Here is a 14984-nt window from a genome sequence, read left to right on the forward strand (position 1 = left end):
CTATATCCCCCCTACCTCCTCTCTATCCTCCCCCTCTACCTCCTCTATATCCCCTCTACCTCCTCTCTATCCCCCCTACCTGCATCCCAAATGGCACCCTATTCCCTGTATAGTGCACTACTTTTGACCAGGGCCCATAGGGGCATGGCAAGTGCCCTTAAACAAGTCTGTAATGCATTTAATGGATCAATGTGGTTCCTGACACATCTCAGACTGATGCATATTGACTCATTACTTCTGTTAAGAACATTTAATTATGAGGAGTTTAACTGCATTTAGCACTCTATCTATCTCTCCTTCTACCTCCTCTCTATCCCCCCTCTCTCTATATCCCCCCTACCTCCTCTCTATCCCCTCTACCTCCTCTCTATCCCCCCTCTCTCTCTATCCCCTCTACCTCCTCTCTATCCCCCTCTCTCTATATCCCCCCTACCTCCTCTCTATCCCCTCTACCCTCCTCTCTATCCCCCCTCTCTCTATATACCCTCTACCTCCTCTCTATCCCCCTCTCTCTATATCCCCCCTACCTCCTCTCTATCCCCCCTCTCTCTATATCCCCCCTACCTCGTCTATATCCCCCCTCTCTCTATATCCCCCCTACCTCCTCTATCCCCCTACCTCCTCTCTACCCCCCCTCTCTCTATATCCCCCCTACCTCCTCTCTATCCCCCCTACCTCCTCTCTATCCCCCCTCTCTATATACCCTCTACCTCCTCTCTATCCCCTCTACCTCCTCTCTATCCCCCTCTCTCTATATACCCCCCTACCTTCTCTCTATCCCCCCTCTCTCTATATCCCCCCTACCTCCTTTCTATCCCCCTCTCTCTCTATCCCCCCTCTCTCTATATCCCCCTACCTCCTTTCTATCCCCCCTCTCTCTTCCCCCCTACCTCCTCTCTATCCCCCCTCTCTCTCCCCCTCTACCTCCTCAATCCCCTCTACCTCCTCTCTATCCCCCTCTCTCTCTATCCCCCCTACCTCCTCTCTATCCCCCTACCTCCTCTCTATCCCCCTCTCTTTCCCCCTCTACCTCCTCTATATCCCCTCTACCTCCTCTCTATCCCCTCTCTCTATATACCCCCTACCTCCTCTCTATCCCCCTCTCTCTATATACCCCCTACCTTCTCTCTATCCACCTCTCTCTATATCCCCTCTACCTCCTCTCTATCCCCCTCTCTCTATATCCCCTCTACCTCCTCTCTATCCCCCTCTCTCTATATCCCCTCTACCTCCTCTCTATCCCCCTCTCTCTCTATCCCCCTCTCTCTATCCCCCTCTCTCTCCCCCTCTATATACCCCCTTTCTCTCTATATCCCCCTACCTCCTCTCTATCCCCCCTCTCTATATCCCCCCTACCTCCTCTCTATCCTCCCCCTCTACCTCCTCTATATCCCCTCTACCTCCTCTATATCCCCTCTACCTCCTCTCTATCCCCCCTACCTCCTCTCTATCCCCTCTACCTCCTCTCTATCCCCCTCTCTTTCTATCCCCCCTACCTCCTCTCTATCCCTCTCTCTCTCTATCCCCCTCTCTCTCCTCTCTATTCCTCTCTCTCTCTATCCCCCTCTCTCTCTATCACCCTCTCTCTATCCCCTCTACCTCCTCTCTATCCCCCCTCTCTCTATCCCCTACCTCCTCTCTCTATATCCCCCCTACCTCCTCTCTATCCCCCCTCTCTCTATATCCCCCTACCTCCTCTCTATCCCCCCTCTCTCTCCCCCTCTACCTCCTCTATATCCCCTCTACCTCCTCTCTATCCCCCTCTCTCTCTATCCCCCCTACCTCCTCTCTATCCCCCCTCTCTCTACCTCCTCTCTACCCCACCTCTCTATATACCCTCTACCTCCTCTCTATCCCCCCCTCTCTCTATCCCCATCTACCTCCGCTCTATCCCCCTCTCTCTCTCTCTCCCCCCACCCTCTACCTCCTCTCTATCTCTCTCCCCCTCTACCTCCTCTCCTTTCCCCACCCTCAATCTCTCTCCCCCTCTACCTCCTCCTCTCTATATATCTCCCCCCTCTCCCTCCTCTATCTCTCCCTCCCTCTATCTCACTCCCTCTCTACCTCCTCTCTATCCCACCCTCCCTCTCTCTATCTCACTCCCCCTCTACCTCCTCTCTCTCACCCTCCCTCTCTCTCTCACTCCCCCTCTACCTCCTCTCTATCCCACCCTCCCTCTCTACCTCCTCTCTATCTCAGCCTCCCTCTCTCTCTCACTCCCCCTCTATCTCTCTCCCCCTCTACCTCCTCCTCTCTATCTCTCCCCCTCTACCTCCTCTCTATCTCACTCTCCCCCTCTCCCTCCCTCCCTCTATCTCACTCCCTCTCTACCTCCTCTCTATCCCACCCTCCCTCTCTCTATCTCACTCCCCCTCTACCCCCTCTCTCTCACCCTCCCTCTCCCTATCTCACCCTCCCTCTCTCTCTCACTCCCCCTCTACCTCCTCTCTATCCCACCCTCCCTCTCTACCTCCTCTATCTCACCCTCCCTCTCTCTCTCACTCCCCCTCTACCTCCTCTCTATCTCTCCCTCCCTCTCTCTCTCACCCTCTCTCTCTCACCCTCCCTCTCTCTCTCACTCCCCCTCTACCTCCTCTCTCTCTCTCACCCTCCCTCTCTCTCTCACTCCCCCTCTACCTCCTCTCTATCTCACCCTCCCTCTCTCTCACTCCCCCTCTACCTCCTCTCTATCTCACCCTCCCTCTCTCTCTCACCCTCCCTCTCTCTATCTCTCTCCCCCCCTCTCTCTATCTCTCTCCCCCTCTCTATCTCTCTGCATGTGTCTCTGCAGGGTAGAAAGGGCATCATCAGAGCTAAATGGATTTAACTGGCAATATTGGACACCCCCTCTCCTCTACCCTCCTCACATTTTCCTAGTCCCTCTTCTCCCCTGCCGCTCCTAAACAGACAGTATTAGGGCTGAATTACCTGGAATCTCTGTAATTGACATATTGCTATGGTAACCAGAGAGAGAGAGAGAGAGAGAGAGAGAGAGAGAGAGAATATTATTAGTTTTATTGGAAGTAAACAAAGACATATCAAATGACCAAACAGCATATATTGTTTTCATTTCTACAATGACCTTCTCAAACTCATGTGGCGTCCTGACACCTGTCTGTCTGTCCCCTCCTCTCTCTCTGTAAGATGCAATGAAATAACTACACCCCCACCTCTGCCCCCCCCTCTCTCTTCTTATCCTCATGTTTCTACACCGGTCTCTCGCTGATTTTATTTTTGTCCATTTGAAGCTCAGAGCGTGTGGCCACCCTTCCTCCATACATACATACAGTGGGGCAAAAAATTATTTAGTCAGCCACCAATTGTACAAGTTCTCCCACTTAAAAAGATGATAGAGGCCTGTAATTTTCATCATAGACAGACTAAGACAGACAAAATGAGAAAAAAAAATCCTGAAAATCACATTGTAGGATTTTTTATTAATTTATTTCCAAAATATGGTGGAAAATAAGTATTTGGTCACCTACAAATAAGCAAGATTTCTGGCTCTCACAGACCTGTAACTTCTTCTTTAAGAGGCTCCTCTGTCCTCCACTCGTTACCTGTATTAATGGCACCTGTTTGAAGTTGTTATCAGTATAAAAGACACCTGTCCTCAAACAGTCACACTCCAAACTCCACTATGGCCAAGACCAAAGAGCTGTCAAAGGACACCAGAAACAAAATTGTAGACCTGCACCAGGCTGGAAAGACTGAATCTGCAGTAGGTAAGCAGCTTGGTTTGAAGAAATCAACTGTGGGAGTAATTATTAGGAAATGGAAGACATACAAGACCACTGATAATCTCCCTCGATCTGGAGCTCCATGCAAGACCTCACCCCGTGGGGTCAAAATGATCACAACGGTGAGGAAAAATCCCAGAACCACACGGGGGGACCTAGTGAATGACCTGCAGAGAGCTGGGACCAAAGTAACAAAGCCTACCATCAGTAACACACTACGCCGCCAGGGACTCAAATCCTGCCAGGACGTGTCCCCCTGCTTAAGCCAGTACATGTCCAGGCCCGTCTGAAGTTTGCTAGAGAGCATTTGGATGATCCAGAAGAAGATTGGGAGAATGTCATATGATCAGATGAAACCAAAATATAACTTTTTGGTAAAAACTCAACTCGTCGTGTTTGGAGGACAAAGAATGCTGAGTTGCATCCAAAGAACACCATACCTACTGTGAAGCATGGGGGTGGAAACATCATGCTTTGGGGCTGTTTTTCTGCAAAGGGACCAGGACGACTGATCCGTGTAAAGGAAAGAATGAATGGCGCCATGTATCGTGAGATTTTGAGTGAAAACCTCCTTCCATCAGCAAGGGCATTGAAGATGAAACGTGGCTGGGTCTTTCAGCATGACAATGATCCCAAACACACCGCCCGGGCAACGAAGGAGTGGCTTCGTAAGAAGCATTTCAAGGTCCTGGAGCGGCCTAGCCAGTCTCCAGATCTCAACCCCATAGAAAATCTTTGGAGGGAGTTGAAAGTCTGTGTTTCCCAGCAACAGCCCCAAAACATCACTGCTCTAGAGGAGATCTGCATGGAGGAATGGGCCAAGATACCAGCAACAGTGTGTGAAAACCTTGTGAAGACTTACAGAAAAAGTTTGACCTCTGTCATTGCCAACAAAGGGTATATAACAAAGTATTGAGAAACTTTTGTTATTGACCAAATACTTATTTTCCACCATAATTTGCAAATAAATTCATTAAAAATCCTACAATGTGATTTTCTGGATTTTTTTTCCTCATTTTGTCTGTCATAGTTGAAGTGTACCTATGATGAAAATTACAGGCCTCGTCTTTTTAAGTGGGAGAACTTGCACAATTGGTGGCTGACTAAATACTTTTTTGCCCCACTATACAGAGACAGACAGACGGACAGACATGCATTTTGATGGGGTTGTACCTGCTATGTAATGTTCTCAGAGTGTGTGTTGTTTATTTCAGGCTAAGTGGTCTGTTAATTGCTTGGCCCTGGTTGTGCCAAAATGCCTTGTCAAAACAACCCTGGGTCATAACTCATCATTTACACACACACACCCACACACACACACACACACACACACACACACACGGTCTGCCAGCACTGATGATTATGGAAATGTCCTGAGAGTAAAAAACAGAATATTTCGGGGGATGGACTTGTTTACTGGGTTGACTGGTCATACTGCATTTCTGCAATAAAGAGAACATAACAACAGCTGATATACCCTAAAAGAAGTGTGTGTGTGTGTGTGTGTGTGTGTGTGTGTGTGTGTGTGTGTGTGTGTGTGTGTGTGTGTGTGTGTGTGTGTGTGTGTGCATCACTCCCCTACCATAAATGCTTCAGGTGAAGTTATGTCTCTGTCACTCTCAGACACTTCTATATCCTCTATCCTAGCGGAAGCTCTCCCTCCCTCCCTCCTTACCCATCTACCTCTTTCCACTGCCTTCTCTCTTTATGAGAGCCTGCTCTCATCATTTTATTAGACTCCTTATTGTTCTCTCAACATTTTATTGGACTCCTTATTGTTCTCTCTTTATGAGAACCTGCTCTCATCATTTCATTAGACTCCTTATTGTTCTCTCTTTATGAGAGCCTGCTCTCATCATTTCATTAGACTCCTTATTGTTCTCTCTTTATGAGAACCTGCTCTCATCATTTCATTAGACTCCTTATTGTTCTCTCTTTATGAGAACCTGCTCTCATCATTTCATTAGACTCCTTATTGTTCTCTCTCTCCCTTTCTTTCTCTTTCTCTCTTTCACTCTATTCCTCTCTCGTTCTCTCTCTTCCTCCCTCGTTCTCTCTCTCTCTCCTTACCTCTCAATCTTGTCTTTCTGTCCAGGTTTGTGTGTATCTACAGAGGTCCCAGTCATACTTACAAGGTTCAGCGCCTGACAGAGTCCACCAGTTACCGGTTCAGGATCCAGGCATGTAGTGACGCAGGGGAGGGACCCTTCTCAGACACGCATACCTTCTCTACCACCAAGACTGTACCCTCCGCACTCAAAGGTAAGGGTTTGTCTGGCGGTATTCGTCTGACGGTGCGTGGGTTTCCGTCACAGGAGGCTGCTGACGGGAGGACGGCTGGAATGGAGTGAGTGGACTGATACAGTTGAAGCCGGAAGTTTACATACACTTAGGTTGGAGTCATTAAAACTAGTTTTTCAACCACTCCACAAATGACTTTTTAACAAACTGCAGTTCTGGCAAGTTGGTTAGGACATCTACTTTGTGCATGACACAAGTCATTTCTCCAACACTTGTTTACAGACAGATTATTTCACTTCTAATTCACTGTATCTGTCACACTTGTTGAAATGAGTGGACCAAGGCGCAGCGTCGAGTTCCACATTATCTTTAATAGTGAAACTTACAACAAAGAATAACAAACGTGCAGTCGGAGCGCAACATCAGCACAAACCAAAACAATATCCCACAACCCAGGTGGGAACAATAGAGAACTTAGATATGATCGCCAATTAGAGACAACGATAATCAGCTGCCTCTAATTGGGAACCATACCAAGCACACCAACATAGAAATAGAAAAAACTAGAACACCCCCCCTAGTCACGCCCTGACCTATAATACCATACAGAACCAAGGGCTCTCTATGATCAGGGCGTGACAGTATCACAATTCCAGTGGGTCAGAAGTTTACATACAACTAAGTTGACTGTGCCTTTAAACAGCTTGGAAAATTCCAGAAAATTATGTCATGGCTTTAGAAGCTTCTGATAGGCTTTATTGACATAATTTGAGTCAATTGGAGGTGTACCTGTGGATGTATTTCCAGGCTTACCTTCAAACTATGTGCCTCTTTGCTTGACATCATGGGAAAATCAAAAGAAATCAGCCAATATCTCAGAAAATAATTGTAGACCTCCACATGTCTGGTTCATCTTTGGGAGCAATTTCCAAACGCCTGACGGTACCACGTTCACATGTAGAAACAATAGAATGCAAGTATTAACACCATGGGACCACGCAGCCGTCATACCGCTCAGGAAGGAGACGCAACACTATGGGACCACGCAGCCGTCATACCGCTCAGGAAGGAGACGCAACACTATGGGACCACGCAGCCGTCATACCGCTCAGGAATGAGACGCATTCGGTCTCTTAGAGATTAACGTACTTTGGTGCGAAAAGTGCAAATCAATCCCAGAACAACAGCAAAGGACCTTGTGAAGATGTTGGAGGAAACCGGTACAAACGTATTTATGTCCACAGTAAAACAAGTCCTATGTCGACATAACCTGAAAGGCCGCTCAGAAAGGAAGAAGCCACTGCCCCAAAACCGCCATAAAAAAGCCAGACTACGGTTTGCAACTGCACATGGGGACAAAGATTGTACTTCTTGGAGAAATGTCCTCTGGTCTGATGAAACAAAAATAGAACTGTTTGGCCATAATGATCATCGTTATGTTTGGAGGAAAAAGGAGGAGGCTTAACCGAAGAACACCATCCTTACCGTGAAGCATGTGGGTGGCAGCATCATGTTGTGGAGGGGCTTTGCTGCAGGAGGGACTGGTGCACTTCACAAAATAGATGGCATCATGAGGGAGGAAAACTATGTGGATATATTGAAGCAACATCTCAAGACATCAGTCAGGAAGTTAAAGCTTGGTCGCAAAGTTGTGGCAAAATGGCTTAAGGACAACAAAGTGAAGGTATTGTAGTGGCCATCACAAAGCTCTGACCTCAATCCCATTGAATAATTGTGGGCAGAACTGAAAAAGTGTGTGCGAGCAAGGAGGCCTACAAACCTGACTCAGTTACACCAGCTCTGTCAGGAGGAATGGGCCATAATTCACCCAAATTATTGTGGGAAGCTTGTGGAAGGCTACCAGAAACGTTTGACCCAAGTTAAACAATTTGAAGGCAATGCTACCAAATACTAATTGAGTTTATGTAAACTTCTGACTCACTGGGAATGTGATGAAATAAATAAAAGCTGAAATAAATCATTCTCTCTACTATTATTCTGACATTTCACATTCTTAAAATAAAGTGGTGATCCTAACTGACCTAAGACAATAATTTTTACTAGGATTAAATGTCAGGAGTTGTGAAAAACAGATTTTAAATGTATTTAGCTAAGTTTATGTAAACTTCCTACTTCAACTGTATATCAACCACATGGAAACCATGTGTTGGACGTGTTTGATACCATTCCATTTATTCCATTGCAACCACTACCATGAGTCATCCTCCCAAATCAAGGTGCCATCAGCCGCCTGTGGTTTCCGTGTGTTTATGACATTGTTTGTGACAATGTGTCCTGTCTGCCTACAGCTCCCAGAGTGCACCAGCTGGAAGGGAATGTGTGTGAGGTCACCTGGGAGGCCATTCCACCAATGAGAGGTGACCGTGTCAACTACGTCCTTCAGGTGCTGGTTGGACGAGAGTCAGAGTACAAACAGGTAACACACACACACACGCTCAGTTCATGTGAGGATAGCTGTATTTACTATGATCACTCTCATCTCCCAGCTCACCTTATGAAGGATGTTTGGACTTTTAATTGAATCTGTCTGTAAGGGGAGGAGAAATAGATTTTCACTGCCGTTAAAATGTATTTAGTACAGCCTGTACACTCTCGCGCGCGACACACACAGCTGATTCATCAGGGTGGCAGGTAGCCTAGCCTTGCCCAAACTGGCAAGTTGGAAATCTGAGAATCTGCCGTTCTACCCTTGAGCAAGGCAGTTAACCCCCAACAACAAGTGCTCCCCGGGCACCGATGACCTGGATGATGATTATGGTCTCTGATTCAGAGAGGTGGGGGGGCTGGGTTAAATGACCTGGATGATGATTATGGTCTCTGATTCAGAGAGGTGGGGGGGGGGCTGGGTTAAATGACCTGGATGGTGATTATGGTCTCTGATTCAGAGAGGTGGGGGGGCTGGGTTAAATGACCTGGATGATGATTATGGTCTCTGATACAGAGAGGTGGGGGGGCTGGGTTAAATGACCTGGATGGTGATTATGGTCTCTGATTCAGAGAGGTGGGGGGGCTGGGTTAAATGACCTGGATGGAGATTATGGTCTCTGATTCAGAGAGGTGGGGGGGGGCTGGGTTAAATGACCTGGATGGAGATTATGGTCTCTGATTCAGAGAGGTGGGGGGGCTGGGTTAAATGACCTGGATGGTGATTATGGTCTCTGATTCAGAGAGGTGGGGGGGCTGGGTTAAATGACCTGGATGGTGATTATGGTCTCTGATTCAGAGAGGTGGGGGGGGCTGGGTTAAATGACCTGGATGGTGATTATGGTCTCTGATTCAGAGAGGTGGGGGGGCTGGGTTAAATGACCTGGATGGTGATTATGGTCTCTGATTCAGAGAGGTGGGGGGGGCTGGGTTAAATGACCTGGATGGTGATTATGGTCTCTGATTCAGAGAGGTGGGGGGGGGGGCTGGGTTAAATGACCTGGATGGTGATTATGGTCTCTGATTCAGAGAGGTGGGGGGGGGGCTGGGTTAAATGACCTGGATGGTGATTATGGTCTCTGATTCAGAGAGGTGGGGGGGGGGGGCTGGGTTAAATGCGGAAGATACATATGGGTTGAATGCATTCAGTTGTGCAACTGACTTGTGCAACTGACTAGTTATCCCGTCTTCCATGTTCTCTTTCATGTACTGTGGTGACAGCAGAGTGAAGGCAGTGTGTTAATGACTATTACAGCCCGAGACCACTGACATTTAACAGTGTCTGCTGCCAATGGACCTTTATGGAAACTCAATATGGTTGTCAATATACACACACACACAATCACACTTGGACTTTTGGCAGTCGAACAGCACATTCAAGAAAACACACACGCAGACACACTGGTACTTCTCTCCAGTGAGGTTTTGTTCTTATTAATTAAGCGAGCAGTTGGAGGCAGGGGACTTGTGTGAGTGTGTGTCCTAAGTGGTTCTTGAGGTGGTTAAATCCCTTCTGTACAGAGGCAGCGTTGATCATGTTAACCAGATAACAGCCTCTATAGCCTCTTTCATGCACTGATTGGATTTCACTAATGTAGAATAGCAGCAGGGGGACTGTTAAGAGTCAATACTAACACACACACACACACAAACACACACGCTCTGAACCTGTTTGGTCTGAATCAATTGTTGTTGATGAGGTAGTTTCTAAATCAACGTTCTTTCTTTCGCTCTCTCTCTCTCTCTCTTTCGCTCTCTCTCTCTTTCACTCTCTCTCTCTCTCGCTCTCTCTCTTTCTCTCTCTCGCTCTCTCTCTCTCTCGCTCTCTCTCTCTCTCTCTCTCTCTCTCTCTCTCTCTCTCTCTCCCTCTCTCTCTCTCTCCAGGTGTATAAGGGAGAAGAGAGTGCCTTCCAAATCACCGGGCTCCAAGGCAACACCGACTACCGTTTCCGTGTGTGCGCCTGCCGCCGTTGCCAGGATACCAACCATGAACTCTGTGGCCCTCTTAGTCCCTCCTCCCTGTTCACCTTGCGTCGCCAGGAGCAACCGTGCCTGGGGGAGACCAGCGCCGTGGAGACGGTGAAAGGGGCGGGGATAATATCCAGTGATGAGCGCTTTGCGGCGGTCGTGGTGTGTGTGTTCGCCGGTGTCTCCATCCTCATGGCCTGTCTGCTACAATACTTCTTCATGAAGTGAGGGAATGAATCGGCAACAGGATAGAAAAGAGAAAACAAAGCGATAGCGAAAGAAAAAGAGCATCTACTAAAGAAAGGAAAGAAAACAAACACTTGAGAATCAAGTGCAGGATAGAAAGAGGAAAAAACCGAGAGAGGAAACCGACTTCAAACGAAACCGAATTTAAGCTGTACTTCAGTTATTCTACCGTACCGTTGTCCACACATCTCTTTCCTCTTCTCTCTCCTCTCTCTCTTTCCCTCTCGCTCGCTCTCTCTGTTTCTCTTGTCATTGTTAGTTTGGTCTCTATCTTATGTAATGGATGTATTTGGAGGGAAGCTGTTCGTGGCCAGAACAAACAAACTGATAACCAAGCATTAGCCAGCCAGGAGCCCAGTAAGCTCCTCAATGACCCGCATGACATTATTTTGTATCTTTTTAAACCTAATAGACAAAGTGTATTTTTCTTTATATTTCTTTACAGTCAATTCCTTACTTTTCTGTGTCTGTGTCCTATTTGCGCTGTTCGCTGCAGTCTTTCGTAGTTTTTTTCCGTTGCGCCATTTTGAAATGTAGTTCTAAAGCTTTAGCCATGTATCCATCAATCTGGTACCTTGTCTATTATAGGCCAAATCATGCAATCTTTATGCACACACAGACACATAGACACAGACACACAGAAACATACACACACAGGCACACATGCACAGCGAGACAAACACACACACATGCACACACACACACACATGCACAGAGAGACAGAAACACTCACTCAGATGCCTTCTCTTCTGTCTTCTTTATTCAGCTACCAAAGCGATGCCATTGTTAAAAAATGCTGCTATCCTGTTTCGTTATATCTAAGAAAGAATGGATTTAGTTACCTAATATATACAATCTATATCAAATATATCTATGATAGATCTACCTATCTATATCTGTAGGGGCGATGCTATGATGTAATATAAGAATTGTAGAGGTCTGGATGACAGAGAGAAAGAGGAGGGATCCAGGTAGGTGTTGCCTTTTAACCACAGATCTAGGACCAGCTTTCTCTCCCCTGAAGCTAACCTAAACCATTAAGAGTGGGAAATGCAAAGCTGACTTTAGATCAGTTTAGGGCAAAGGTGTAAAACCAGGCTCCTGGATGGCCACACACCTGGCCATATCTAGCCAATCAGCAACACCAGTTGATCAATTTAGTTTGAGGTTGATAAAAACATGATGACACTTTGACCTGTGAGAACTGGACCTGACACCCCTGGTCTAGGGATAACCTGGTATATTCCACTGGGAGTGGTTTAGTCAATTATAATATGTATTCTAGGTGCTCACCTGCAGATCTGAGGTCAGTTCAGTAGCCAGTCCCTGCTGTCGAATGTAGAGGTTACTGAAGTAACCTTTTATCCGCCCCCACTCAACCCTCATACCTATTCATACCCTTCTTTGTTCTCTGCCCCCTCTCTCTTTTTCTATCCCTCCGCCATTCTCAGTACATCTCCCTCCCCTCCTCGTTCCTAACCTCCCTCCCTCTCCTTCCGTCTCTCTAATTAATGCTGTTATCATCCCGCTCTCTCTCTCTCTAAGCTGTGCTTCGCTCCTACTCTTATCATCCCACTCTCTCTCTCTCTCTAAGGTGTGCTTCGCTCCTACTCTTATCATCCCACTCTCTCTCTCTCTCTCTCTCTTAGCTGTGCTTCGCTCCTACTGTTATCATCCCACTCTCTCTCTCTCTCTCTTAGCTGTGCTTCGCTCCTACTGTTATCATCCCACTCTCTCTCTCTCTAAGCTGTGCTTCGCTCCTACTGTTATCATCCCACTCTCTCTCTCTCTCTCTCTCTCTCTAAGCTGTGCTTCGCTCCTACTGTTATCATCCCACACTCTCTCTCTCTCTAAGCTGTGTTTCGCTCCTACTGTTATCATCCCACACTCTCTCTCTCTAAGCTGTGCTTCGCTCCTACTGTTATCATCCCACTCTCTCTCTCTAAGCTGTGCTTCACTCCTACTGTTATCATCCCACTCTCTCTAAGCTGTGCTTCACTCCTACTGTTATCATCCCACTCTCTCTCTCTCTAAGCTGTGCTTCGCTCCTACTCTTATCATCCCACTCTCTCTCTCTCTCTCTAAGCTGTGCTTCACTCCTACTGTTATCATCCCACTCTCTCTCTCTCTCTCTCTCTAAGCTGTGCTTCGCTCCTACTGTTATCATCCCACTCTCTCTAAGCTGTGCTTCACTCCTACTGTTATCATCCCACTCTCTCTCTCTCTTAGCTGTGCTTCACTCCTACTGCTATCATCCCACTCTCTCTCTCTCTAAGCTGTGCTTCGCTCCTACTGTTATCATCCCACTCTCTCTCTCTCTCTCTAAGCTGTGCTTCACTCCTACTGTTATCATCCCTCTCTCTCTCTCTCTAAGCTGTGCTTCGCTCCTACTGTTATCATCCCACTCTCTCTCTCTCTAAGCTGTGCTTCGCTCCTACTGTTATCATCCCACTCTCTCTCTCTCTCTAAGCTGTGCTTCGCTCCTACTGTTATCATCCCACTCTCTCTCTCTCTAAGCTGTGCTTCGCTCCTACTGTTATCATCCCACTCTCTCTCTCTCTAAGCTGTGCTTCGCTCCTACTGTTATCATCCCACTCTCTCTCTCTCTCTAAGCTGTGCTTCGCTCCTACTGTTATCATCCCACTCTCTCTCTCTCTCTAAGCTGTGCTTCGCTCCTACTGTTATCATCCCACTCTCTCTCTCTCTCTAAGCTGTGCTTCGCTCCTACTGTTATCATCCCACTCTCTCTCTCTCTCTAAGCTGTGCTTTGCTCCTACTGTTATCATCCCACTCTCTCTCTCTCTCTAAGCTGTGCTTCGCTCCTACTGTTATCATCCCACTCTCTCTCTCTCTCTAAGCTGTGCTTCGCTCCTACTGTTATCATCCCACTCTCTCTCTCTCTCTCTAAGCTGTGCTTCGCTCCTACTGTTATCATCCCACTCTCTCTCTCTCTTTCTAAGCTGTGCTTCGCTCCTACTGTTATCATCCCACTCTCTCTCTCTCTCTCTCTCTCTAAGCTGTGCTTCGCTCCTACTGTTATCATCCCACTCTCTCTCTCTTTCTAAGCTGTGCTTCGCTCCTACTGTTATCATCCCACTCTCTCTCTCTCTCTCTCTCTCTCTCTCTAAGCTGTGCTTCGCTCCTACTGTTATCATCCCACTCTCTCTCTCTCTCTCTCTCTCTCTCTCTAAGCTGTGCTTCGCTCCTACTCGTCAGTTAGCAGAGCCTTTAACTGCTCCAGCACCTTTGCCAAAGTCGATGGGAAAGTTCCGCTCCAATGTCTCTGTTGGTTCTATACCTTTATTTATATACAATAGGATATTTGCATACAGTACTTTACAAGCCAATTACAGTGCAATCTTTTCAGTTATTTATTGTTTAAAAAATAAAAAATTAAGAGACAAATGTAAGTGTAGTTATAAATGTACTAATTTGTTTTTTCTCTCATAGCATGTTATATTGTTATTATGATCATGTTTCAGTTTTTATTGGATGTTATTTTAGATGTTTGATTTAAGGCCAGCATTTCGTACTCTCAGTAGCCAATTACATATCTCATTTATACTCTTACAGTTGTTGGGAAAACCTGTAGTTGTTTCATTATTCTGTATGTCTGTATCAGTGCCGTTTTTAACATGGTAACCAAATGTCTGTCCTTGTCATCTCCTCTCTGACACACAGAACTGGCTCTTATCCATAGCCACGTGACCGTCACGTCATAACACCAATAATGGTGGCTTTAGAATTGTTCTGTCATGATTTCACGGTTATGACCAGCCTGTGTGGTTTTCTGTATGCATTAAGAGATGTAGCAAACCGTTAGCCAGGTTATATTGGTAAAGATTTTAGACAGCTGGAGAGAACACACAGAGTGTCTTCAGAAACGTTACCTTTTCTGTTTTTAAGGTTATGTTGGCGTCTGTATTGGGATTTAAGCACAGGCATGACGTAACGTACAACTCTGAGGGGGCACTGGTGGTTAAATAATGTACACTCTTAGAAAAAAAGGGTTCCAAAAGGGTTCTTCGGCTGTCCCCATAGGAGAACTCTTTTGGGTTCCACGTAGAACCCTCCAATGGGGACAGTCGAAGAACCCTTATATGCTCTAGGTAGCAGCTTTTTTTTCTGGAGAGTTTATGAAGGTGAAATGAGGTATGAAGGTACTCTGAAGGTGAAATAAGGTATGAAGGTACTCTTTACAGTTACTGTAACCAGTGCTTGAAGAGGACGGCAGAAGGTGGCGGTACTGACTTTAATTCTACCGTTTGAGCCGGGATTCTGTAAGAGTTTCCATTATTCAGACAGTATGACGAGACTTGAAGACTCAGGTTAGCTCCGCATGGC

The 14984-nt window shown here is 46.7% G+C and overlaps 1 protein-coding gene across 1 annotated transcript; it reads left to right on the plus strand.

Annotated features, from left to right (window-relative positions):
• The first annotated feature begins 5738 nt into the window (after positions 1–5738).
• Positions 5739–10773, plus strand: LOC116374157 (fibronectin type III domain-containing protein 3B-like). Its single transcript, XM_031824221.1, has 3 exons — positions 5739–6002; positions 8291–8418; positions 10311–10773. The coding sequence occupies exons 2-3, from the start codon at positions 8353–8355 to the stop codon at positions 10620–10622; spliced, it is 378 nt and encodes a 125-aa protein (XP_031680081.1). The 5' UTR covers positions 5739–6002; positions 8291–8352; the 3' UTR covers positions 10623–10773.
• The last annotated feature ends 4211 nt before the right edge of the window (positions 10774–14984 follow it).

This window comes from Oncorhynchus kisutch, linkage group LG5 (genome assembly GCF_002021735.2).
Source record: "Oncorhynchus kisutch isolate 150728-3 linkage group LG5, Okis_V2, whole genome shotgun sequence".
Lineage (NCBI taxonomy): Eukaryota > Metazoa > Chordata > Actinopteri > Salmoniformes > Salmonidae > Oncorhynchus > Oncorhynchus kisutch.